This window comes from Anas platyrhynchos, chromosome 1 (genome assembly GCF_047663525.1).
Source record: "Anas platyrhynchos isolate ZD024472 breed Pekin duck chromosome 1, IASCAAS_PekinDuck_T2T, whole genome shotgun sequence".
Classification (NCBI taxonomy): domain Eukaryota; kingdom Metazoa; phylum Chordata; class Aves; order Anseriformes; family Anatidae; genus Anas; species Anas platyrhynchos.
In genome coordinates this window covers 182,623,452-182,650,421 of record NC_092587.1, presented here as the reverse complement: position 1 = coordinate 182,650,421, position 26,970 = coordinate 182,623,452, and the positions used below count along the sequence as shown (strand labels likewise).

The following is a 26,970-nucleotide window of genomic DNA, read 5'->3' as shown; positions in this document are numbered from 1 at the left end:
TTCTCTTAATATTGACAGCTAAGTATGCAATTACACTGAGAACAGCATCTTTATTTTCTAGATGTAATATGAATGTCCTGCATCCATGAACTAGGGGAACTGATTACAAAGTATGTGCCCATTATACAATCTTTCACCAGAGGTGTGAAAAATAACAGTACCTCAAGTGCTCTTATGATTGCACGTGACATGTTATTGAAAATTCTATAAAACCACTGTGGAGCAGTTCTTTTTTGGTTGAAATAGAAATGAGGGTTAATTCTAAAACTCAGTGTTTTGTGAGTCAGTGTGGCTGTGATCTTTCATGACCTGATGCCAAGTGCCACGCAACTTGTTGAGAAACTTCTACACTCCTACTGGCACCCAGTGCTCTCATTCATCAGTGTGTGAAGGGGAACCTGAGGTATCAGCCCTGAAAGGGAATATTACATGCTGTAAATAGGGACTAAGAACAAATGAGACTGTAAGCAAGGCACGGACTTCATTAGGTACAATGAGAGTTGGGAGTGAATCCCCTGTAGAAACATTCATGAGAAATCCTTTCTAGTCCTTTCTCCCTGTGCGAAGGTCTGCAGCAAGATCTCAGTTTTATCCATGTTCCAGCAGGTTCTGTTAGAGCTCCGTCTTGAAAAAATATTATGTTTCCTGGGGAAGCAATCTGGAAAGAAAGGCATGCTGAAAGTTGAAAATGCAATCTCCTCTCACATGAGATAAAAATGTGAGAACTGTGAAATGCAGTATGGATTTTTTAGGTTAACTTACTTAGGAATACCTTTATTAAATTACTCGATTAAGGGGAAGTTTTTTGATGTCTGAGGATTTTTTTCAGTATAATTGAATTTCTACAATAGCTATCTTTGCTCCTGCATTTTCTTCTGATGCCCTAGTGGAAATCTGAAACAAAGATAAGATCATAAATGGATATTAAAAAAAAAATAAAAATAAAAACTAAGTGGAATTTAGTCTCATGCTTTGAAACTAGAGTGGAGGGCAGACATAGATACTTTAATCTGGGAGCAACCTTCAGTATATTATCATAGTTAATACATCAATGTGCTTTCTCAATCTGCAGCTAACCATTGCTGAAACACTTGTTTTAAGTCAATAAAACAGTAAGGCAAACAGGACCATTAGTGGGGATAATTTGATCAATATCCCTTTCTCCTTTAGAAGGGAAAACTCAGTATGGTTTTGGCTAAGTTCTCGTATATAAGAGCAATGCTTCCAGCCAAAAATATATACTGTTGCTATAGCTAAGGCTGCAACAAGCAACTACATTGCAGTATGTATTAGAACTGCAAAGAGGTCAGGAAAAATTCTTGCCCAGTCTGGAAAACCTCACAGTCAGGCCTCAAAACTGCCATTTCATTCAAATGGACTGATGTGATATAAACCTTATAGTTGCATCCTTCTGAAGGAAAAAAAATAAAAATAAAAAAAAAGTGTATATCTTACCAGAGATCCCTATGTAGAAAACATCCCCTGCTCCTTTAGAACGTAGAACAGTAATTCTAGTCCTTTTCTTTTACAGTGCAAACAGTGGGGTAATGCAGGTATTAGCAAAACAGAAATGATAGAATTTGAAACAAGTCAACTTTTCAAATATTGACAGTCTGTCCTAACAGTATCAGTTAGTAACAGATAGATCATGTTTGTGTTTCCAATCAACACTAAGAGAAACAAGGTGCTTCCAAGTCTGGTGAGGTGACAGGATATTGGTGCTGTATGTGTACCAAAACCTGTGAACGTCTCAAAAAGAACCCACCTTCTACAACCTCATTTTTTCTATCAGATTAATTGCAACCTTTGCTATTCAACTCTTGCTCATATTAGAAGTGGAAATAATTCTGAAAGTTAATGATCCAACCCAGTATCATATGTGTCTCCTGTAAATTTTACCAACCAATCGGTGAGAAAAACTAAATCCCTCCATACCCTCTGTCTATATTGCTGCATGATTTTGAACAGAATGATGTCAATGTTTTCTATGGTTTTCACTGTTTACAATATGACTCTGAAACCTGAGACCAGGAACTGAAATCAAGAAAATCAGTAGGCAAGGAAGGTGGATTTTATGCCTAAGAAATTTAGAATAACATCTGATGGCTCTGAAGAGAGCCCAATAAAACCATACTGTCCACTCTTAATTCTGAAGAGTTATGTTGATTCGGTGTATGTAATCTGGAAATCTTTGAGACATATCAAGTTATGGTATATCAAAACATCATTTATATCTAGTTACTGTTCAGATTGGAATGACACATAGGAATTTCTATATTCAGTTATGCTCTCAATTTAACTTTAAAGCTTAAATCAATTTAAACTTGGTTTACAGTGATTTGGAATGCCTCAGTAAGGCATAGGAATTAAACAAAATCATTATAAACCAGGTTTAAATTGATTTAAGATTGTCCACATTTAACTAAAACAATTTAACATTGTTTATTCCATGAAACTAAGGCAGCTTTTAAAAAGGCAGCTTTTAAGGTTCTAGAAAACTTTTAATGAGGAGAATATAAATATTACAATATTTTGATATGTGAAGTTAAGACTAAAAAAGGAACGTCTGAAACAGATTGAGACTGTTCTTACAAAGTTATCTGTACATACCTTTTGTTCCAGAGACTCTTTATAGTTTTTCATCAACCATGTGGCACAAATCAATGTAAAGTTCACTTTGATAAATTACATATGGGATGGTGAATTTTTTAGATAATTATAGTCTGAATATTTTTATTATATAATCTTAGTATTCCATATGTTGCAATGGCAGTTGGTCAGATTTCATTATATTAAGTAGCATTTTAATAAAATATAAAAATCAGATTCCATGTTATTACATTCTTAGAATTATGAATTCTAAATTTGCATCAAGATTTTTAACTAAAGCAGTATTTTATCTGTCTTACAGTATAAGTTATCAAAAGATGTTCTCATTTTAGCACATACATATTAAAACATTTTACATTTTTCTGTTTCAGTTTTAGCTCCTTTACTTCCCAGACTGTTCACTTCAAGAGGCAAGTCACATCTCTGTTAGAACTAATGACTGAGATAGCATAGTCTATTTTAACACTTTTCTAATATATTGTGAATCTGTGGGTAATATAATCAAATTCAGTGTAGCAACTTGATATTACTAACTCTTCTCCTTCTCTTTTTCTCTTCAGTTTTCTAACACTGCAGTAGGGCTCTCACATACTTACCTTTTGTCATAAGAGCTTGAGAATGCAAATTTGCTAACAGTTTGTCTTCTGCGTAATAGATGATTTTTTTTTTAAATTAAAAAAATATATGGATGTGTTCTAATATCAGAAGCTAGCTTTCTCAAAAGGAAATATGCTTTAATAGATAATTAATATTCTTTCACCAAATTTCATTTTAAAAAAGTGCACAGATCTCATAGATCTGGCACTAAGATAGATCATAGCAGATAAATATTGAATCATTTAGGTTTTATGAATTTTACATTTTAGAAATATGTTTTCTTTGTCACGGAGTTGCAGTTGGCTTGCTGAGAATTGTGCACATCTGAGAACAGAATTTAGCTTAGTCTATTTTGTCATATGACTGGTGGCACTAGCAAATAGGCCCAGCTGAACAAAGTATCCCTGATAAATTCTTTTGCTACTCTCAAAAAAGTAGTTCCTAGTAAAGAAGAAAGGAAATAAAGATAGAAGTATGTGAGGCTTTGGGCTATTTTAGGAAGACAAAAGGCTTTGGCAAGCATCTGTCTGGTTACTTACATAGGCTCAATCAACTCAGAATCTGACTTCCTCATAAGCCATGGTGAATTACAGTCTCATAACAGCCTTGCAAGAATAAATACTTACTATTGTCTCTGTTATACTAGGAGGTTGAGCAACTCACCCAAAAAAAGCCCGAGGAAAGCCACTAACTGTCTTTAATGCATCTTAGTCTTAATGTACCTTAACCTTCAATACAGAATCTTCCTTTCTTCTTGGACAGAGGTCTCTAGATGGAGGGAACTCCCCCACAATGCAAATGTGCCAGGAACACTTGTGAGAAGCAGCAGCCCAGCCTTAACTTTTAGCAACCATATATTCCAGTGTAGGAATATTTCTAGAAAGCAGCATTACTACTTCTCATAAAGAGCTGATCTTCCATCCAAGTCAGCATAGCTGGCTAGTCCACATTAACTTAAAGACTAAATATGGTATGCTTTCTATCCACACTTTTCAGTAGTGTGCCGAGTGTATTGACTTACTGCCCTGTGCTGGGTCATGAGGATTTGACAGCTTGTATTATTATTAATGAGATATAAGACCTTTCACTTCCAGGTCATCTGTTTGAAGTCCAGACAAGACTGGTGGTAACAAAACATTATCAACATCTGTTTTGTAGCCTATGCAAAATAAGCCTTTTGTCTCATTTCAGACAAACTAACAGAAACCATCACAATTTTGCAAAATTTCCAATTGAAAAAATACTTGACGCTGTCTTTATAGGAAATTGGAATAATGCCCAAAAGTTCTACTACATAAAGCTACAGTTAAAATTGTATGGCAGTACCTTAAAAAAAAAAAAAAAAAAAAAAAAAAACTATCATCTAGCCCTTGGGGAAATTTTCTATTTCAGGTTCTAACAAAGGACTCATTTACATTTCTGAAATTATTTTGAAGACTTGCACATGGTCAGATGCAGTAATAAAAACACTAATACACCAAGGAACTGTATCCAAGGCCACAAAAAGCTCACAAAATAAGTATTTGGGATGGAAAACCTATACATATATATATATATATATATATATATATATATATTACTCATCTTTAAATATACATATATTTATTTAGGTATAGTAAAATTGCTTGTGGCCAAAATCAGAGGCTGAATTTTCTTTACAGGAGCTGACAGCTGACCATTGTAGACTATCTCCAATAAACAAAATAGTTTGTATCATTTTACATAACATAAGAATTGGTAAATTCTTAAGGAGTGATATAGAGGTACATTTTCATTGTTTTTCTTCTGTTACCATCTTAAAATGATTCTAAGGCATGTAGGATCATTTATATCTGTTTTATTAGTGTAGCTAGATGAATGGTGGACCTTATTAATTAAATAAAAGAACAATGACTTAGGGTCTCTACTGAAAAGGCAAAAATTGAAAATATTAGATTTTGCAGGAAAAAGGTATCATTTGCTTGGGCCGCCAACCAGAAGAAGTTTTGTTGTATCATCTGCTGTCAGAGTAATAGGTTATGCTCTCAATTTAACTTTATAGAGAGTAATAGGAAAGAAAAAATCAAATAGCCCATTAGTGTCTCCGTCAGCAAGCACAAACAGCCCAGGAGCACATGGAGAAAAGGAGAGGATTCATCCCTGGAGCTCCTGGAGGGCAAAAACATGAGAGTGGTTCCAAGAGTGCTCTCATCTTTCATCTCCAGTCCTTCTCCAGCCTCCCTTATGAGTCCTCTCCAGCAAGGTTCTGAGAGCCCTGCCACCCATTACATGCTGTCCTTCTACTACGGCAGTCGTCAGCCATACACCAACACAGTGCTGTCCATCTGCAAGGATCCCTGGGGGCAGAAATCAGCAACCACAGAGGAAGCTCAGGGAAGACTGTAACATGGCTGTAGTGATGCTTCCTAATCTCCCTTATCCTCCAACAGCTTGCACCTCTGGGGCTTCCAAAATCAGAGGTAGTATTTATTCTCTTTCTCCACTCCCCACCCTCCACCCCCATTTTTTTCCTCCTCCTCTCACTTATTCTTTTTCTGTTTGTATGAAGGTGGCTGAGGTACCTGAATGAGTTTTTGCTGTTTTTATGTTTTGTATATGTGCACTCAAATGCATTTTAAATAAGAAAATGTCAAAGTACCATTCAAATATCCCCCCAAAGAAGTCTTAATATTTCTCCTATTTTTTCAAGCTTTTCAATGGAAACTATTCACTGAATTCAGTGTGCACTCTTAAGTAGTTCTCTCTTCCCAAAGTCCATTTTTCTTGCAAATTAGCATTCAAGATAGGAATCTCATTGGAGAGGTTGCTGACTTGTGGGAGAAGAGTGATTCCTTTTCCCTTTTTATGGTAGATATTTAACCACACAACCCTTGTACTTCCAAACATGGAAATTTCATTCAGCCAGATTTCCATAGTTTCTGCTTATTATATATTCAGATTTTGATCCTCAAGTCTAAGTATATAAAAGAAAAACATATTTGTATGAGTTTAATTTAGAGTATAGATTCAGGCATAAACTGAAAACAGTTATACTTTTGATATGTAGTTGGCTTCACATTGAAAACAAAAACAAAAAAATGCCCCACGGTTTCTAAAACATCCTATTTTTAGACATCTCAGTGTTTATTCTAATCATTTTTTCCACATTACTATCCAAAATAGCTTAATATTTTATAAGGTGCTTGTCAGTCACAGATGATAATGCTCCTCAGGACACATTTGAAGAGCTCTTCCCTTTGTACCTTACTATTCCCCATTCTAAGTCTCAGCATCCTTGACTTTTAAATGGCAGCTGACTTTCTTGCTTTACAATCTTTAAAATTAATTCAAGCTCTGTTGTTCTGTATTTATAGAAGGCTAATATACCTGATGTGTAAGAGAGAAACTGCAGAAATACAGGCCTAGACATAAGGAGACAGAGTCCACTGTTATGCATCTTGTTTCATCTTCACTATGTAATTGATTTCTACATGAAAATCCCTGTTCTCCAAAACCTTCCTAGGACCCGACAGGGACCAACTTACACAGGCTAGTGTTAGGAATGTATCCAGAATGGCATTAATGGTACCTATGTTAAACTAAAAGTTTTGACCTATGGACAGGGAATTTTCCATTTTGTTTTTGGCACTAGTGTTACAGAACCAAGCTAGAATAGCAGTCAAGCAGATATTGTGCTTGGTCTTGCTTTTGTTGGTCAAAATATGTACAAGAGACTACCCTATCCAGTGCATTTGAACAGCCCACTCGGGTAGCCTGTTCACATGAGTCCTTTTAGCGTGGCTTTCTGAAGAAACAGTATTTATGTGACCATACTTTGTCAACCTGTCTTTGTAACTTCTGAACCTGGCAGCCATTTTGAGCAAAATTTGTATGCAGGAGTGGGGATTTCAGAAATTACCATCATCATCATCATCATCTGCAGTGAAATCAGGCTGTTAAGAAATAATAATAATAATAATAATAATAATAATTAATAATTAATAATAATAATAATAGTATACCTGACAGTGACTGCTGAATTGGTTTTCCTTTTATTAGGTACCAGAGAATCTTTGCAGGAAAGTCTTTAGAAATTACCAAACTGTAGGAAAGCAAAACATACAATCAACCAGTAGACACAGTTGCACTTGAAAACACTCTTTACTAGTTCTGGTGTTGTTTAGAGATACTTGTGTTTTCTGAAAATCATGAAGTCAGAGCTATTTCATTTTAGATGATTCTTCCAAATATACCTAGCAAGTTAGATGCTACTTCAACAGTTTCTTTTTTTCTTTTTTCTTTTTTTTTTTCCCACACATATCTGAATAGCTAACAAAATAAGTGAACTTCAAAATATCAAAAGCTATCTGAATGTAATACTTCCCTTCACTACTAAAGTCTGAAGAAATACAAGTCTTTCAGTTTATCCGGAAGAGCTTTTCGAGAATGGAGACTGGAAAAAATGAGAGCTGAGGGCTCACATCTTTCATTTCATTTCTAATCAATTGAGCTCTATTGGCATGGCAGTGTACATGGGCTGGACTGTATAAGATACCTGTCAAGTCTGGTTCGCTCAGACTCGGGACTGGGATTTGATCCTTCATGTTCCTGACTTATTACAGTGAGTTCCTGTTTCAGTGGTATATTGCTATAGTAGGATGCTATCTCTGCTTTCATGTTTCTTCTTCTAATATTAAATATACTTTTCTGAGGTGTATGTTTTTTTTCTGTTACTTTTTGATTAAATAGTCAGCTACAGTGGTTCTCTCACAGAGAAAAACTGTCATCTATATGGGCATGTTCAGCACAACTCAAGGCTTTCTAGGCTGAAAAAAAAGTACTTAAAGTTTTACCTGAAAATGAGGAAGCTGTCGCAGGTCATATTGCATTAGTGTAGTTTACTCACATCTGGATGCACTGCTAAACGATCAAGATCTTAGTTTCTAAAATAGCTTAAATTACTCAGTGCTTCCAAGGTATAGCTTCAGGCAGAGAACACTGCATGAATCTAATTTTGAAGTGGCAGAAGTATGCAATGCAGTAGTAAGGTCCATATCTCAAACATTCAAGTTTCTGACCAGCTGTAAATCATTAAGAGAAGTCATGATTATTATTAATACTTGATCATCTGGCAGGCTGGCACTTGACCACATCCTGGAACAACACTAACCCCATGTAAGCTACTCTGAGTTTTAGCACAGTTATGAGATTTTCATGGATGCCATAAAACAAGTGAGTTTTTACCTGCATAGGGAGGCAAAATTTGATTTCCTAAGTTGCTTTAGGCTCCTAGACACACAGGCAATTCTTGCATTGGACCTTAAGTGAGAAGACACCTAGAAAGATGAACTTTGGTACAATATTGAGTTCGTCTCTGCATCTACTGTAACCATTCAGTTAAGTGGTTGCTTTCTATCACATTTTGAACTATATAAAGAGGAATAGTGAAACATACTTTCCTCAGGAAGAATTACCATTTTTTTATTTTTCTTGTTGTGTAAGCAGGAAGGCATGGAATTCAAATAATAATTTACCTATGGAGATACATATGTAACTTAATTTAATAGAAAGTGTCTATATGCTTGAGAGAAAATTACTTCTCTCTTTCTTAAGCAACACTATCTTTAAATATATGGACAATTTCATCAAAACTATATATTTCAATAGCTTCTTACTGTTTTATTCACAGTTGTATTACATAAAAATTAATTTACATTTTCTTTTTAATCAAACACATTTGTTTGCTGTTATGGCACCACTTAAGAGAACTGAGTTGTTGTAATTGTTTAGCTATTGTTGTTGAAGAAGACGATTGAAGTTGATCTTTGATGTTAGTAGTAGTAGTGTTACATGCTTTATGGAGGAAAGGGGGGGGAAAAGTGGGGAAAAATTTGGATATCAGGGCCTATGCACACTGGCAATGACATTCAAACAAACAATAAAAATCAATCCCTCCCTCACAATGTGAAACATATGATTGTGGAAAAGTAAAAAGGCAACAAAGTAAGCTTGGAGAACTCTGAAAACAGGAAAGGAATTGGGGTTGTTATTCAATGCAGGAGGAGAAAAACAAGACTATAACAGTCACATTTAGACTTAGATTCTGTTTTTTGCAATCAAAAAAGTTGTGCAAATTGTTCTCTTTATTGAAACCGTTGAAAGCGATACGTAAAGGGAGATGTATAAATGCATTCTTATAAAAGCCTTGGCTTGAATGAAGGAGTTACTCCCTGTATCTGCTATAGTGGAGAACAAATTGGGGACAGTCATGTAAGTTCAATATATTTACTGCAGAAGTCTTTTTAAAGGGTGCATTGTATCAGATTTTTGATGACAATAGGAACAAAAGAGGCTGAATTCTGTGAATTGTTTAGGAATCTTAAGTTGTTTATTGATTATTTATGTAGCAGTGCATGCATTATATTAATAATATTAATTTGTTGAAATATTTTTTTGCTTTTCTGACTACAGAGCTTTTCCCAAAGTCTTATAGTGCCTATACCTGTTTCTGCTTGTATACTATGTAATGTATGAACATAAGCCTGAAGTTCTTTATGTGCATGAACCTTTTGTGTTATATGTAAATTGTTTCAAGTATAGGGATTTGTAGTCATTTTAAAAGCAGGCTACTGCCAAATACACTTGGCTTTAGAGTTGACACGCTGAGGGAATTTCAGTTGTCATATTTCAGGCACAATGTGAGTGATTGTAATAATTATTCTTGATATTTAAATTTTTGTTTACTTATCAATTTATCAATTGTAGTTTATGCAAACTATTTTACCTACTAATTAGTTTTAACTAGTCTGTTTTATATTTTCCATTTTAAATGCTTTATGGCAAAGAAATTGATGTGTTTTTCTTTCAAAACAGAGTCATCTCAAAATTAGTTATGGCAATATTCACCACTTTTTGTCAGAATAATCATCAGTAGATTGTAAAATGTAACTGGTCTAGATGGTTGGAAATACTTTCAAGATATTTAGTGCACCTAGTATTTTTTCATCTGTTAATAATCACCAAAATATTATTTTTAAATTTAGACAAGCCAAACGAAGTCTGCGGCAGGTAAAAATGTTTGATTTCATAAATCTGCATATAAGAGCATATATTTTATCCTATTTAGGAATAATTATGCCCCACCATCTTAGCAAATATATCTCCGGTGTAATTCTCAGTCTCTTAAGTGCAACATGTCTCTAGCTCTTACAGGTTAAAATGACAGTTCATGAAAACAAAAATGTTTGAATTAACAATTCTTAATATGACTCTTTGGGGGCTTTCTTTTAGAGGTGGAATTGTGTTGCTGTCGCTTTAGTAGGTATCAGGTTCTCACCTGATGTAACTTTTCACTTGCGTTGACTTTCTGTGCCAACTTCAAAAATACAAGAACAGAAATGCAAAATGCAACAGTTAAACTCAAGAACTGAGGTCTCCGTTTAACAAAAAATAACGGAGGGGAGGAGAGGTTACATTCTGCTTTTATTCACTGGGACCTGCTAATCCCACAGTCATTTACTTTCGGAAGGGAAATATTATTTTTAAATGTATACGTGCAGTAGCGTTTATTTTAGAAATGTAAATCACATGTGCCGACCACAGGGATCAGACAGGGTGGAAAATCCTACACTTGAGCAGATCACAGGACGCGTGGATCCGGAGTGACTTCTGCTCTGCTTTTAAGGCCACAACTTCTTTGTCAGGTCGCTGCCCGGACCGTTCCGGAGCGATTGGGAAGAGGCAACGAAGCAGTTCCTAGAAAGAGATGCTCCTGGTCGGAGTCCAAACAGCTGACGAGCCCTTTAGCCAAGCGTCCTTCCCACAACCCCCAAACCTCCTGGTGAACGGGGACAAGCCGCGCCTTCGCTTTTTTTTTCCGGCGCCGAAGCGTCCCCAGCGGTGCCGGCGGCTCCTTCCCTGGCCGGGGCTGCCTGCCGTGCCCGACCCAGCCCAGCCCGGCTCGGCTCGGTTCGGCACGGCCCCGGCCGAGCCCCCACCGCCCCGCATCCCTCCTGCTGCCCTCTGCAGTGCTAGGTCGAGTCCCCGGTGCCCCCGCACGGCCGCGGCTCGGCGGCGGGGACGGCGCCGCGCCGGTGCCCGGGGCTCGTCTCCTTCCATCCCCGCGTGGGAACGAGCCCGGCCCCAGGCTCTCGGCTCAGGTGTGCCCGGCTTTTGTTTCAATTAGATTAGCAATTGGGTTTTGGGAAGGGAGCCGAAGCTTCCCCCCGTAGCTCGGTGCCATATGGAAAAGCTGCAGTATTTTGATTACGCTCTATGTAAACATTTTAATATCGGATCCTTAAAATCCAGAGACTATCCCAAAGGGGATTAAAACATAATCCTCTGTCTCTATAGCTGTAGTGGATTAATTTCGTATTCTCTCAGTGGCTGGTTTGCTCCCTGAAGGCTACAACAAAAAGGCTCGCTGCTCCTTAAACATGCTATGGAATTGGAAGTTGTAATTGGAGATTTCCAAAGGACAAGTGTAAAAATGACACGCTGCTAATACCGAATATTTTGTTCGTGTTGTGCTTCCAGGAGAATATATATATATATGTACCTACAAAGACTTTTTTAATTTAATTTGAACCCTCCCCTCCCCCCGAATCCCATAATTTGACCGTTTAAAAAAGACTTCCTCTCCCCCCCTCCTTTTTTTTTTTTTTTTTTTTTTTTTCCTCCCGAAAAGAGGAAACCCAGGCACAAGCAAACGTTTTCTTATCTGGAAAGTACGATAACCCTTATTCCTTGCCGCGTCCTAATACCTCCGACGTGTTTACACCGCAACAAATCTGGGGGGAGCGTTTGAGCGGAGCGCAGGGCGGATGCCAAAGGAGCTGCCTGGGAGCAGAGAGCCTTCTCTCGGGAGGAGGAGGGGGAACCAGACACCCCAGCTTTTCCCCTCATGCAGTAACAGGCAAAAGAGCGAATTCCCCCTCTCCTCTGTGCCGGGTGCTCGTGTTGTCCTCCCCTGGATGTCAGACTACAGGGCCCAGCCTTTTGACCATCGAATAGCGGTGCCTTCCTTTTTATTTTACCCACGCAGCACCGAGGGGAAGAGCTAATTGGATTAAATTGATGGCCTTCCTCCAGGACGCACCCTCGGAAGCCTCCTCGATGCCCGGGTGGAGGCTGCGGACGGGTGCGGGGCGAGGCTGGGCCTCCACGGAGGAGGACGAGCGCTGCTTGCGGGCGGGCGGTGGCGGTCTGCGAGGCCTCTACCTCCCCCCCCCCTTCTGTAAACACAAAGAAAAGGGGGCCTGGGGAATTGAAACCCAAATCCACTTGTAATCGTACAAGGGAATCGGGCGTAATTACTCGAGCAACCTAGATTAAGATTGATGAGCCTTTAAAAGCGGCGTTTCGGATCGATCGCCCTGCCCTTCTTCGCAGCCAGCAGCCCGGGTTTTCCCGGCTCGGCTCGGCTCGGCTGGGCTGGTTTCTCACGGCGAAGGGAGGGAGAGAAGATGGAGGCTAGACGGGGAGAGCGGCAAAGCAGCCCCGGCGCATGTGATTCAGATCAGCTGACTAGGGTCAAGAGGCTACCGTGGTTTATTAGGAGATGGAAAACAATAAAATGAAAGAAAATAGAGTTTGTATCAATATTATGCAGCCTGCCACGCTGGGCTGCTGAAAGCTGTCACTGAAACTGCGTTTTAGCTTCCCCTTGTACACACACTAATCCGTGCCTTCCTCTTTATTTATTTTGCAGCGAAAAAAATGACAAAACATTGTGCAATACAGCCTCAAATTGGGTGTTACAGTAAAGTAAAACATTAACAACATGACAGTTAGATGCACTGATACAGGACTAATTTGGGCTAAGTGAGTAATTTGAAGCGTCGCCTGCAAGAACTGGTAGCAAAGTGCCTGTGCGGTGCCGGGGGAGGAGGAGGAGGAAAGGTCGCATCCGTGCCTGCCAGCCGGGGGGTGCTGGTACCTGGGGACCCCAGCCGCAGGCACACGCGGGTTCTCGCTGCCATCCTCCTGAGGTCTTCTGTAGTGAGCTTCTTTTGAAGTGCAGGAACCCAGCGCAAGCTTTCTGTCCCTAGCGAGGTGATGCCTTTGCCAGTTCCCAGGAGGTGCGGCGCTCGGATGCTGCGCTGAGTTTCTCAGTGCTGGGGCGCGTAGCGTGTGGATGCGTGTGTTTGGCCGTGGGTACACAGATTACCCTACACCATTCAGCGGTTTAACCTGGAAGAGTGTTTTATGTTTAATCTTTTCTTTTAATTAGAGCGAGCGTCCTAAACACCGACGCTGGCAGCTTTAGCAGCAGGCTGCGTTCGTCTCGAAGATAAGATGGCGAAAAAGTGATCCTCTGCTGTCTTTGGCATTAAAGTAGAAGTTCTTTCTTGAGCTAAACCTTAACAATGCGAATGGAGAAGGCTGCCTTCTGCATTAGGTTCCCCTCATCCATCTTCCCAGTGCCCGTGCGAGCGCCTCGTTAAGGAGCGTCCTTGGGCGAAATGTCGTTACCCTCCTTTCGAAAGGCTCAAGCGGCAGCAAATTGAACTCCAAACTCTCTGCCCATAAATACCCTTAACGAGGGCAGCCGTCCCCTGCGTGCGGTGGCCGCCGGGCTCCCAAGAACCCTTCGTGGGCTCGGCCCGGAGGGGGCGAGGGGCCAGCGCTGCTCGGTCGCCCGCCGCCTGCCCGGCTGTGCCGCCCCCCCCGGCTCCGACACGGCCGCTGCTGTCGCCCATAAACAGCGGGGGTGTTAACGAGGAGTAAAAGGGCACAGAGACAGGGGGGACCTACTCGGAGGAGGCAGCCCCCGCTCCCTCTGACCCCTCTGCGTGCCGCTGCTCACTGATTTATCTCGCGCCCCGCAGCTCACTAACTCTTATTTATTTTTTTTTCTTCTTCTTTTTTTTTTTTTTTTTTTCCTGGCCTGACCGCGAAGTTCAAAGCACGCTGGCCGCGGGCAGGAGAGGGGCAACGGCGGCGGTTTCCAAAGCGGGGTTTACGAGGGGGCATCGCCTGGCGGAGGGAAGGGGACGGGCCACCGGGGATGGGCCGGCCGGGGGCCCCCAACCTGACGGCGCTGCCCTTGTCTTGCAGGCCCCGTGGTGCTCAGCACGCCGGCACAGCTCGTCGCCCCCGTGGTGGTGGCCAAGGGCACGCTCTCCATCACTACCACGGAGATCTACTTCGAGGTGGACGAGGACGACCCGGCCTTCAAGAAGATCGACCCCAAGGTGAGTGCTGCGGGGGGCGGTGGTGGCCCCGGTCGCGGACATGCGTGGGCCGGGGTCGTCCCCTCCCTCCGGAGTGGGCGCCCTGCTGCCGGCTCTCGCTGCGTTTTAGTTTAAAAAAAAAAAAAAAAAAATGCGCCGGGTATTAATGATGGTAAATCCTCTATTACGGCGGCGTGCGCGTTTTTCAACAGCCTTCGCTCAGTGCCTTTGTATGAACGTGGGCAGATTTAGTAGCTAAGCCAATTGCTCTGAAATCCCTGGAGGTAAGAGCAGTCCCAGACTGCAGCCTTCCTAAGACACAGCGAAGGGCTCTACCCCTTCTGAGGCTATCAGAGAATCTCCTCGTTTCAAGAATGTTAGGTACCATGTCAGAAAATACGGTGCATTTTAGTAAACACGCTCCCCGCTGAAATGCAAGCTACTGCTTATTTTCTGGAGTAAAAAAAAAGGGGGGGGGGGGGGGAAGGGGGATGGGCATGTACCCAAGACTTGATTCCTGGGAAAGCTGTGTTTTGTTTTTTTTCTCCAGTCACTTACTACTCCCAATTCCCCAGCGCCCCCCTCCACCCCCGCCGAGCCCCCTCCCCAGCCCAGCCGCGGAAACCTTCGCGTGGCTCCCGCCGGGCTGCAGCCGAGCGGGGGGCAGGAGGGGGCACGGGCAAGGGACGGCTGTGACCGGCTGCTCCCCTCTCCTGCACCTCTGTTCCCTCTTACCGTTGTTGCTTTGTTTCTCATTATCGAGCTGGAAAATGTTAGAAGCTTCTCTGGAGAGAGAATAGGGGAGAGCTTTGACAAAAACCCTTTGGTTTTGTTTTTGGGTTTTGTTTTTCTTTTTCTTTCTCCAGAAATATCGTAAGTCATTTCCAACAAAAAAATGCTAGCGAACTTGTCTGAACATAAGTATGGTTTGTAGTAAGGTGATTCCTGTTTGGTGGATAATGTCTGAAACTCGGGACTTTTTTCACAGTGCTGGGGAAAAAAAAAAAAAAGGATTCTTCCCTAATCGCTGGGAATAACGGGTTCTTTAAAGGGTACCCGCTGCAAATAGCTGCCAATGGGTGTTACACAGGCACTCGGCCTCTTTCAGCACTTGTTGACTGTTAGGGTACTCGGCAGAATGCTCGCTGTGATTTTGCATTTTGGTCTCAGAGCGGCTTTAAAGAAACGCAGACTTTAGGAATAGGAAGAGGCAATTCCTGACCGCTCGCAGTTTGGAGGAACCCACATGTTTTTTCCCTCTGGATGCCCTGCGAACGCAGGGGCTCCATTTCTGTGAGCAATCTTATCACATTCATAGCGGACTCGTGGGTCAGAAGCAATAACGTTGTTCTCTTTATTGGTGCTGGCTTGACCCTTTCACCTAGACATTTTGCCTCCTGCGTCCCTCCTTGAGCCGAGCCGCTGGATTTACCAGGCAGCAGGCTCGCTGCTCGCTCCGTGCCCTGCCTGCTTCGGGGGCGGGCGGCGCTTCCTCAGCATTGTTCGACCCCGGGCAGAAACGCATCGGCTCCGCAGAGGAAACCTTTAGGAAATAATTTGTTTTTGGGCGGCTGGAACAGTGTTACTGAGTGAATAACTACATCGGTGCCTGACGGTTTGCTGACGGTCAGCTGGAGCTAAATTCTAGTGTGTTTAAACCGCCGATATTTCCTCGTCCTCCAAAACTAGCCAAAACGCAAAATCAGGCGGCTGCTGCCCTTAAGTTTTCCAGGATTTTAGCAACTATCATCAGAAAGTCAAAATGCACAGAACACAGCTGATCTCTGATCGTTCAAGTAGAAAACTTGATTCTGTATTGAAACGCTTACCCATTGGCATTTTACTTCATTTATTAGCTTGTAATTAAATAAATCAGCAACAGAAATTAAAATCTAAATCACAAAAGGTAATTATCCAGTGTATTTCAAGTGCATTTTCAAATATATAATTCCAATATTCAAGCGTTATTATATAAGCAGAATCCAAATTTCTTTTGAATATATTTAAATAACATTTCAAGTATATTTATGGAATGTTAGAAATAGAACAAGCAATATATATGAAACGAAAAAATGTAAACTTGTTAAGTTCAGACACTTCAAAAGACAATTAACAAAAGTACCATGATAAAATCTACCTTTTTAAATGGTATCTTCTCTTTAGCAGAAAATGTCCTTGAAGTATCCAAAATGGCAATTTAACTTCTGTTCACCAAATCACAAAACACCAACATCCACAATTTCAAAGACAATGTGAGATCACAATATTTGATACAAATTAAAAGGTACATTGGGGTTTGTTCAGGTGGCATATCCAAATAGCTTTTACTCACAGAGGGATTACAGAAAAATACGGGGTTTGTTATAATCCGTTGGTACCATTCCTAGGCAGAGTGGTCACAATCAAGTTAAATTACAGCCAATTTTGCTTTCCGGGTTAGACGCTTTTTTTTTTTTTCCCCCTTTTTTTTTTTCTTTTCTATTTTTTTCCCCCCGCGGGAAACTGCAAAACTGTGGTGCAGATAAGAGGCATGATACTTGCTGTTTTTATTTGCGTTTCTCGGTGAAGAGCCTAAGCTATATTCCTTTTTAAAAGAGAATATGAGTTGCACTGTCAAGTGGAAACATCTGACTTTTCGAACAGGAAGCTTAAACTTCATCAGGATCTCAGACGCTTTGTCGGACAGGCCCGCTCTACAGTTACCCCCTAAAGTTTCTCCAAACTTTTCGGGTTGGTCAGTATCTCCCTAGCCAGTCGCCACGTCTGTTTGGCCGCGTTTTCCAGGGCTGAGTGAGGTTTGCCCTGAAAGAGGTCTAAATTGGGCAAGAAGTAATGCGGGCACCGCCTGCACTGGAGGCAGGAGATGAGCTGCAGTAAAATCCCGTTGAGCCGATCGCCCAAGCACGACTCGTCCCAGTCCGACTCTCGGGGGTGCTTTTCGCATTCGTATGAAACCAGAGTCTTCATGTGATAATTATTCAGGGGCTGGCCCGGCAGCTCCAGGTGGCGGTCCCGCAAGGTTTTGAGGATGGAGAGGCATTTCTTCCTGCAGCCGCCCATCTGCAGTCTGTTCTCGGCTTCGGCGAACTGCAGCACCCAGGCATCGCTCTCGGCCGAGCTCTGCTTGCCGGCCAGCGAGTGGCACTCCTTGGACAAGAGGTTGAACCCTTCGGCCTTGACCTCCGCCACCCGGTTGGGTCCCGGCCAGGGGATGTGGGGAAGCGGCCAGTGGGCAGCGCTCCGCGGCCAGATCCCCGTGCACTTGAACGCCGGCGTGATCTGCACCACGTACCTATCCCTGATCCGCAGCTTCACCTCGCTGGTGTCCGCCACCATCTTTACCACGTCTCTGTAACTGCACTTATCCACGGCTTGAGCCACCAGAGTCTGAAATCTGGAGCGGATTTTGCGAGCGGAGAGGTAGCCAGACGCCGTGATGAACTCCACCCAGAGGGACATGCTCCTCTTGCGCCCGTCGCTCAACTTTAACACAGCGCAGCCCGGCAAGGAGCCGTCGTCCACGAAGTTGAAGACCCCCATCTGGTTCAGATAGAGCACGACTTCGAACTCCGTGGGGGAGATGACTTCCAAGCCCTCGTAGCGATTGTCCATCTCATTCAGGGAGCTGATGAAGCGAGGCTCCTGCACCTCCACCTCCTTCAGCACGTCCGACACCACTTTGCAGACTTCGCGGATCGTCTTGGCGATGGCAGCTTTCCTGGCTTGGCATTTCTCGTTGTAGTATTTATTCAGATGATACACCAGCTTGGCCTGGGCCGCGATCATGTTGGGGCAGAGATCCGGATTGTACACCGGAGTCTCGCAGTAGGCTGTGGGATCCAATGCGGCTGCTAAGGCTGGAGCCAACTTCAGAGGAGAAACAGGCTGCTGCACTCTGAAACGTAACAAATGTTTTTCAAAATGCGCTGTGGCTGCTGCTCCTCAGATGCTCTCTTCCTGCTTTTTTAGATCAGCCGTCTCGAAGTGTGTGTGGCGGGGGGGGCGGGCGGGGGACTGGAGGGGGCGATATTTTTCCTCCCCCTTTTTTTAAAGGGTCCGTGAGTGAGAGGCAAGCATCGAGAGCTGCACCTTCTCCGGCAGCAATAAAAACAAAAGTTGCACTGAGACACAGCGAGGCTTCCAGTAGTCAAAATAATAAAACCTCTTCGTATTTATTTATGTTTTCCCGTAGTAATCACTGTGTGTGTGCAGGGCGGTTAATCAGATGGTGGAAAAAGTGCCGCGTGTGTGTGTGTGTATATGTCAGAAGAAGCTGGCTGTTGGTTTGTATAAGAGCCCAGATGCACTCGTGTGGAAATTATAAAGGCAGGGCCAGGCAGGCGGGCGGCCAATCGCCACTGGGCTCGTCACTGCAGCCTCTTTCAGCTCAAACCCGGCTAATTAATCCCTCTCTAGGAGATAGATATGTATACGCACACGCACATATACAAAGGTAGCCGGTTCCCGGCAGAAAATCGCCGGGAAATCGAGGGACACCGCTCTTCTCCGGGTGTAACCCCAAGGGCAGGGACGTTTCCAAAGGACCCTGCGCGGCTCCGTTCCCAGCGGGTCCCCCGACGGCGGCGTCGCGCCCGCAGGTGCGGGTGGCTGCGTCCCGGGGGGCGGCCGGAGGGCCAGGGCCTCCCGGTCCCGGCCGGAGCCCGCCCGTAAGTTCATTTAGAGCCGCCCTCCTCGCCTCCCGAGAGCGGTCCGTGACTGCCAGCGGGAAGTTTTGGCTCTCCCGAAGCGGCCGGGGAGCGAGGCGGCAGATGCACGGCAGTGTAGTGCCCTTCGGAATAAAAGTGTGCCGCCAAAGTTCGCGATTTGGGGGCGTTTTCGGCGGACCTTCTGGCGGGGTCGAAGCGATCTGGAGGTTTCAGGCGTTTGTGCATTGTGTCTCGCCTTGCTTTTTGTCTTCCTACCTTCTGGAGGGGAGAATCGATCGCTAAACGGGGCTGTCAGGTCTTTTTCACGCTCCCTCCAGAAACCAAGTAGCAGATCCGAAGGGTAAACCTCCTCCGCCAGCTCCTAGCTTCGTTCCCGTGCTCCGCGTAGCGCTCCGACGTGTGGCGAAGGCTGAGTGTTTGGCTGCTGTTGGAGACGTGGTGGCACCAGGAGCACCTATTAATTTCAAACCTGGACGGCTCATTGTTACAGCGGGCTCTGCTAGCAAGCTGCGTTTAGTAAATGCGCTCACGGGAGGGATGCTAGCGACTGCAAACGTGCTGGCATGCTGCTCATCTGACACCTTGGGTTTCATGCGCGTGATGCGTAATTAGCAAATTTCTCCTTCGGTACCTTAAGTGGTAGTAATCGGAACCTTTATTTGCAAATAAGCCCGCGTAGCAAACTCTTCTGCTTTCCAGCATTTACCGAGCTTCACTCTAAGAAAACCCTAAATTATATATATATATATATACATACATGTATGTATATATATATAAAGAAAAAAATACACCCAAGCTTTTCGTCGCTTGTCTTTAAGGAATCTTTAAGCTGCTGCCCAATTATTAATTCGTGAAGTGGCTGTCACAGACGTATGTGTCGCTAAGGAGAGGTCATAATGCAAGGAATATCTTACAACATTTGTTCACCGCATTAAGGCGACCAACTTTCTTGCATACAGCGAAGAATTTCTGACTTTGCGCTCTCCTCCCTCGCTCTTGGAGTTTCTGCGGGCGATCCCCTTGCCGCTTCCTAGAAGGAAGCCGATGCGGGAATCATTTTTCTGCCCATTAGTATAAACAAGGCTAGGACCGGCTCGGGGCTCCTAGCAGAAAATCTGCAGGTGACAGCTCGTCCCAGAGAAGCCTTCCCTCTCCTCGGCCCGCCGGCGGCGGGGCGGCCGCTCCCCGTCTGTGCTGGGCTAACAGGGGCAGGTTTTCCCCCAGATTTTTGCGGGGAGCTTTCGCGGCGAGTAGGGGCGGCTGCCGAGCGGGACACAAGTGGCTCCCCACGGCCCCGGCTCCTTCCCGGGGTCCGAGACCCCCCTATACATTCCCCAGGGACTCCGGGGGGCGGCTCCCCCTCCCCTGCCGCGCAGGCACCCGTGAGGTCCCCTCCAGCTTCAAGGGGAGGCCGGGACACCCCGGCGGCGGGCGGGGAGGGGAAGGATCCCGCCCCACTACACCCGGGGCTGGGACTGGGGTCGGTCCGGGGCCGATCCCCTCTCCCTGCCCGCCCCCTGGGGCCGCGGCGGTGCCGGGCGCGCCCTGCCTGCGGAGGGGTTGGCTGTGTAGGGGGCACGGAGGGGAGAGGAGGAGGAATGGGAAGGGGCAAAGCGGGAGGGTTTTGGGGCAGGGGGACCCCCCGGCGCGACCCCTCCGTCTCTTTCTGGCCGGGGGGGCGGCTTTTTGGCGGTGTAAATCAGGCTGAGCTCCTTTCCCTGCGAGGTCGCGTACCGCCGCCGCGTAAAAAACGAAAGTTGAGGCGGGCGGACAAAAGGGGTTTGGCTCGCTCCCCCTATCTCCGCCAAGGGGAGCAGCCGTTTCCTGTGGGATGACACGCAGTCCCAAACTCCGAAGTGCGAGTGGAGCCTTCAGCTGCACGTTGACGATGGAAATATTTCGGGCAAGGTTTTGTTTGTTTTCACCCGGTGGGTTTTCGCTCAGGAAATGCAGTTTCTAAAGGCAAGAGGCGATATCTCACCCCTTTCAATCGTCAGGAAGCTGAATTTTCGTAATGTAGCAAAATTAATCGAAATTAAAATTACGTCTTCTCTGCCAAATCACAGCCGTCTCTATATAACGTTATGATTAACCCCCCATGTCAAATAACGCAGGTTATATGTATTGTATCTCGGCGGTTGTGGGAACTGTTGTGCCTATCAGACTTAGCCTTGGCTGGGTTATGTTTACCACTAAAGGTTACGATCAATTTCACTACATCATTTCATTTCACACACAGAAATATAAACATTTGATAGCTTGAAAATATGTGGATTTAGGCACGGCTGACACCAGTCAACTACTGAAATGTAACTGTTAAGGTGACCTGATCATTTCAAATGACATGAAGTCGGTGGTTTGCTTTGGATTCTGAAAATGAAGATATATCTGACTTTACGAAATATAAAACATGAATATTTTCGAGACTTCTGACCACTTAGCAGTTAGTTTTTCTTTGTATTTATTAACGTGTTCTTAATAAACTATAAAAGGAAGGAACACCTTTTCACCGCTGAGTTTTATTTTTATATGGATTGAGTTGTTCTGGTAAATTGAGATTAAAATCACCTCATTAAAATGATGATTGAGAGTTTGTCATTATAATAGTACTGTATGATATTGGTGACTTTTACCAAATTACTGTTTTCTAGATATTTTCCCCTAATTAGAGTACTATAGCTACATTTCTTGAACTCTACTTGTTATTTCAAATCTTTCTAACTACATTGCCTTGTCATGCAGTGTTCTTATTAGCCAGAAAGCCAAATAGTGTTGAAAATGTATGACTGCAGGTACTCGCCTATGCCACCAAAATATATATATATATATAGTCGCTTTTATAAATTTCACCAATAATTTATTTTCATATGGTGAAAAGCATGAGTGAAAATGCACATGCTGATGCATATACACCCAAAGTGCTTACATTGATATCACTTTATATTTCTTATTATGTAGTGATAGTTCTTCCACAAACAACTGTGCTCATGAATTTTAAAGTTTTATTTTTTAATATCTGTCTATTGCACTAGGGAACTAGGAAAAAATGAAGCTGAGATGATTAAATTATTTATCCCTACTGCTGAAGTGAGTTTGAAGGCTCATTGAATGTATCTGATTTCTTGGATCCTCATTCTCCCCTTCCCCCCCTCAATTCATTCTGGTTATTTCATCCATATCATCCTGCCAGCAACAATAAATTTACTTTTTTTTTTTTTTTCAAGTAGGAAAACTAAAGACAGATATTTGTGGAGAGTTTGCTTTAAATGTCACTTTATATAAAATACGCAGCATCATTTTTTGTGATAGAGGTTGACGGTACTTGCAAGTGTTTGCATTCCTATTTGCATTTTACTTTTTGACTACACTTTCAAACTTAGGAACAATGAAATGGTAAGCTTAAAAGTAAGTTGCTAGCGTGTTTGCAAACACTTTTTTTTTTTAATTTATTCAAATGATGTTGTATGCTTCAGGACTTAGATTCTGGGATATAAATTTATGTAGAATTATGCACGCAAATATTTTCCTTCAGTTATCTGTAGTTTTCCGCAGATGTTTTTTACTTTTTTTTTTTTAAGAAAATGTGATATAGCTCCTTTTTGCAGTACACGAATAGCATTTGTTAGTGTTAAACTTAGCATGTGTATGTATTCTCTTCCCATTAAAAATAAAAAAATGAAAGGAGTTTGCATTAGTTTTGGACTTTGTCATTCTAGGTCACACGGCTGAACTGTTAATGCTTTAAATTCTTTTAATCTGCAATCTGTTAAAGGAAAATCCAGTAATTGATTTGTTGTCTTTAAAATGTTACATCTCAAAAGTAAACATAGAGCTTGCACAACTGCAAATTACGATTTTAGCTAGAACCGCAGAAACATCCAGGCAGGAAGAAATGCATTGAATTATTCATTTGGTTCACTTCTACATCAGCTTCTCCAAAGCCAGACATTCCTTAAAGTACAGCATTTCATTTAGGGAGTCCAACATTGCCTTTTTTTTTTTTTTTAGAAAACAAAAAAAGAAAAAAAAAAGAAAAAAGAGATTTGTTGCTTTGAGAATGCTCTTTTCTGCTGAACTGAGAGGAGTATGGAATCAGTGGGGATTAGCGCCTTTTAATCTACTACATCTGTAGCGGGTCATCCAACACTGCAGAACTCTCATTACTGTTACATGCTGTATATGATTAAATGACTGAAAATATTCAACATTGACCTTGAAAATAAAGCTGTATGCATTGGATGATCAGCTTCCTAAGTCTTCATCTCTAAGCTAACCTTTCCCCTTGGTAACTTCTATCCCTGCAATACATTGTCTGAAGAAGGACTAGAGCATAGAAAACACGTGCAAGTTGAAACTAAAGTGTGGTAGTATTTGAAATGTATCATTATATAAATTATGACATCACTCATCTTGTTTGTGTGTGTTTTTGAGTAACACAACATCTTATTAATCCAGCTGAAATGTAGGGGTGGTATGCCTTGAACAGATATACTTCTACGACTGGTGTTTTTATATAAGCTGGTTTCATATCGACCGGCAAACTGAACTACGCACTCGTGTAGGTAGTTGCTAGAGCTGCTGAAATCAGCAGAAAACATGTTGCTTAACATCTTTGGGTGCTAACCTACACCAAGCACCATTTTTCATATCCATTTTGTCATGCTATGTGTTTATTGCTGGTTTTCATACTACATATAATATACATTTAGCCCCTCGTAGTCAAAACTAAATGTGTTCTCTCCCCTAACAATAGCATGAGTATGGTAAATCACCTATGTAACTCACTTTATCTCAACTTAGCTATAAAAAGACATGCCTTGCATATTTTAATGCAGACTTCTATTTTTTAATGTAGTGTACGGCTTTCAGATATTTTCTTTCAAAATAAGGGTGAAGGGAGGAGTTGAGTGAGTTGGTCATGAGTGATTAATACATTTCATTGAACCTTATGAAGGCCCTGATCCTGCCAATACACACATGGTTAGCTAAACAGTTGGCTGGTTCTGATGAGGTCAGTGGCTTCTTTAGGCTAACAGTTGGTTAAGTCCACGAGCTGTTATTTGCAGGATTGGGGCCGAAGCAGGATAACGCTTGGAGGTTATAATTTATGACTAGTATGAACATGGCATGCCTTCACAATATTTAAAATATCAAATGCATGTGTTGGTAAGTATAATAAGGAAAATATATTTTGGGCCTGAGCATCTACTCTCCTGTCAAGCAGGACTTCCCGCTTAATTTCATTGTATTTTAGTGATGATAGTGTTGATTTAACTTCCTGAGAAAGGACAGTGCTGTTTTGTTTTTTGTATTTAACAGGATGCTCTCGTAAAAATACTTTCCCTAATCTGCTCTAAAGCTTTTACAAGGAGGATAAGGTTATTCATAGAAATGAGTGAAAGACTATGATTGCAAAATCTCAAAACTGTACTTTTCATGTACTTACTTTCATACATTCAGGACTATTTCTAGAACTCCCAAAAGGTACAGGATCTTTTAACAGTCTTAAATATAAGCAACCCACTTGCTAAAAAACACTTATTCATTGTTCCTAAAATATGTTAGTTGTAACTGTAATATAAACATGTCAACCAACTTATTATTTCAGGAAGAAAGGGAGAGATCTCTTCAGGAAAAGCTTGATCCTAAAATCTTCCGGCCTTTAAAATGTGTCGATGTTCCCACCACCTCTCTGAATGCTTTTTCTTAACTGGTGAAATATTGTCACTCCAGAGTGTAAACTTTTTGTCTGAGGGTGATTCACGTCTCTTATTAAGAGCTCTGGTTCTCCTCTTATGTGGGTATGAAAATTTAACCTAGGTCACCTACCGTTCTTCCTATATAATTTTTTCAGCATAGCTCTAGGATAAAGTATACAGACGTGGGTGCTTTGTGGCACAATGACAGTAACATTGAAATGGGAATGACTAAAGAAGTGACACATACATGTAGTCTTGTAATTTCATCAATTTCCAATACATTTGTTGATAGAGAAATACTAGCTGCTTATGTAAATATCTGTGTTTATCTTACAGCAGTATTTCTGTCAATTTCTCTTAATAGTAGAAATAGATTTTGCTATTTGAGCACATTATAGTTTATAATACACTAGTACCATTGAAAAGATGAAAAAAAAATGTGGTGTATCTGGTAGGGTAGTGATAATGTTAACAATGTTAATTAAGTCTCCTTAGTTTTGGAGGAGGTAAAGAAGATATCTTTATTATTTATCATTTTTTTTAAACCTTCTTTATTTACAGTTTCAAGTGATTTGGAATAATTATTTAATAATACTAAAGGAAACTTCCAGGACTTTATTATTTATTTATTTATTTATTTATTTATTTATTTTCCTGGAAGTACTGGTTTTAATGAGGTGAATTTACTTCTGTTGCATGATGTGTCTCTGTCAAAAATAGATTGTAAATATTTTCCTTCCTACTTCTTTTTTGGCCATTACTGTGGTAATTTTAAAGTTATGCCACGTGTACAGGCCTGTTAAGAGAGAAGTTACTGCAATCTAAATGATTCTGTCTTATTTCAGTGAACGTTTTACCATTTCCATTATTTCGTTTTTCTTGTTTTCTTCTGCAAAGTATTTCTGGGTACAAAATGGCTACATTTAACTTCAATTTTGAAAATAAGCTTATAAAAGGAAACCGCTAGCATATGCAGAACTCTTACTAGCACTCTGAGGTACACAGGAGTATATTGCGTATGCTAAGTTGCGCCATAACTCTTGCAGTTTTCAGCTATACTTCAACAGATTGGTTCTTTAAGAAGTAAAAAAAAAATGACGGCAAGTATGTTGGACAACAGTTTTCTCATTCGTATTCAGTCAGTACATTCATTATGTATTATCAGTCCTTAATTGTAAAGATAAAATAATATAACCATTTATCATGGCAAACCCATTATTTATAATCTGTACCTTACAAAATTGTGTGGACCTTTGTAGATGATTTCTTCTACACATCCTATTTAGCTTTTTTTTTTTTTTTTTTTTTTTAATGTAGTAGATGAGGAAAAAAACTTTCCAGGTTAGATTTATTACTAACTTAAGCCATTCTTGATAGGCAAACGGCATATTTCTATGGGGTGAAAGAAGTCCCTTCTCCCCCCCCACCCCACCCCCCCGAAATTCAGTTCTTCATTTGTTTTGTTCACCACGCTGCATTAACACAGTTTTCCCCTGTGTGCATCTGCCAGTGTACAATTTAGCCACGGGCATCTGTAGACCTTGTGGTGATCAGTATTGCAGGCAAAAGCCATATGTGTTTAAATAAAAAAAAATCTCTTTATTTCATTTGCTGTTTTAACTGGATGGATAACTTTTGTGCCTCAAGACAGAGGAAGAGAAAATACAGAAATAATTAATTGCCTCTATTCTTGAGGCAGTTTCATTTTCCCTCTCCAATATGGAATGCTTGTCAGCTTTCCTGATAAATGACTGCATGTATTTGCATAGATTTTACATTAACAAAAAAATTAGTTTTATTTGTGAAAAACTAGTTTACATAATAATGCAAAATCTAGCATTATGGATTATGTTTCCAAATTTGAGAGACTGTGGAGAAGTGAGATTTTTTTTCTTATTTTTTATTTATTTTTTTAATGTCAAACCATATTAGTTTTTAGCTTTGTATTTTGTTCCTATAAAAATAACTAAGTCAGGGTCTTTTAATGTTTATAAACCATTTCTTCTGTCTTTCATAAATTGAATAATTGATGCTGGTATGAAACCAACTTCTTTCATAGACTTTTACACATTGCGTTCATTAAATACATTCTTAAATATTTATACGTTTGCAAAACCTCATGGAACTGTTTTGAAAAAAATATTGTGGGAAACTGTTAAATGAATAAGAATAAGAATATGCTTTAAGTTTCTAATGCTGCTTTTAAAATAGTGCTCCATCAGGTATTCCTTCAAAGTGGTA

At 41.7% G+C, this 26,970-nt stretch overlaps 2 protein-coding genes and 1 long non-coding RNA gene across 17 annotated transcripts in view; 1 reads left to right on the top strand and 2 right to left on the bottom strand.

The window, feature by feature from the left end:
* NBEA (neurobeachin) overlaps positions 1–26,970 on the top strand; it is a 509,188-nt gene that overhangs the window by 340,303 nt on the left and 141,915 nt on the right. For 9 of the 15 annotated variants that reach the window (XM_072032602.1, XM_072032605.1, XM_027470228.3 and 6 more), the window contains 2 exons: positions 2,982–3,020; positions 14,248–14,384. In XM_072032602.1, coding sequence (XP_071888703.1) covers positions 2,982–3,020; positions 14,248–14,384 — 176 coding nt within the window. The remainder of the gene's footprint in view (positions 1–2,981; positions 3,021–14,247; positions 14,385–26,970) is intronic. The other 6 variants (XM_038174546.2, XM_072032607.1, XM_027470238.3 and 3 more) reach the window with 1 other exon arrangement.
* Positions 10,625–12,211, bottom strand: LOC140001329 (uncharacterized). Its single transcript, XR_011806459.1, has 2 exons — positions 11,952–12,211; positions 10,625–10,941 (listed from the first exon to the last, which is right to left on the bottom strand). It is a non-coding gene; the product is annotated as an uncharacterized lncRNA (long non-coding RNA).
* MAB21L1 (mab-21 like 1) lies at positions 12,841–19,654 on the bottom strand. Its single transcript, XM_005018364.6, has one exon. It carries the CDS (start codon positions 18,147–18,149, stop codon positions 17,070–17,072), a length of 1,080 nt encoding a protein of 359 aa, XP_005018421.1. The 5' UTR covers positions 18,150–19,654; the 3' UTR covers positions 12,841–17,069.

Bases quoted from the DNA above. Each gene is read 5' to 3' on its own strand.
- MAB21L1 (XM_005018364.6), bottom strand. From the start codon at position 18,149: ATGATCGCGGCCCAGGCCAAGCTGGTGTATCATCTGAATAAATACTAC.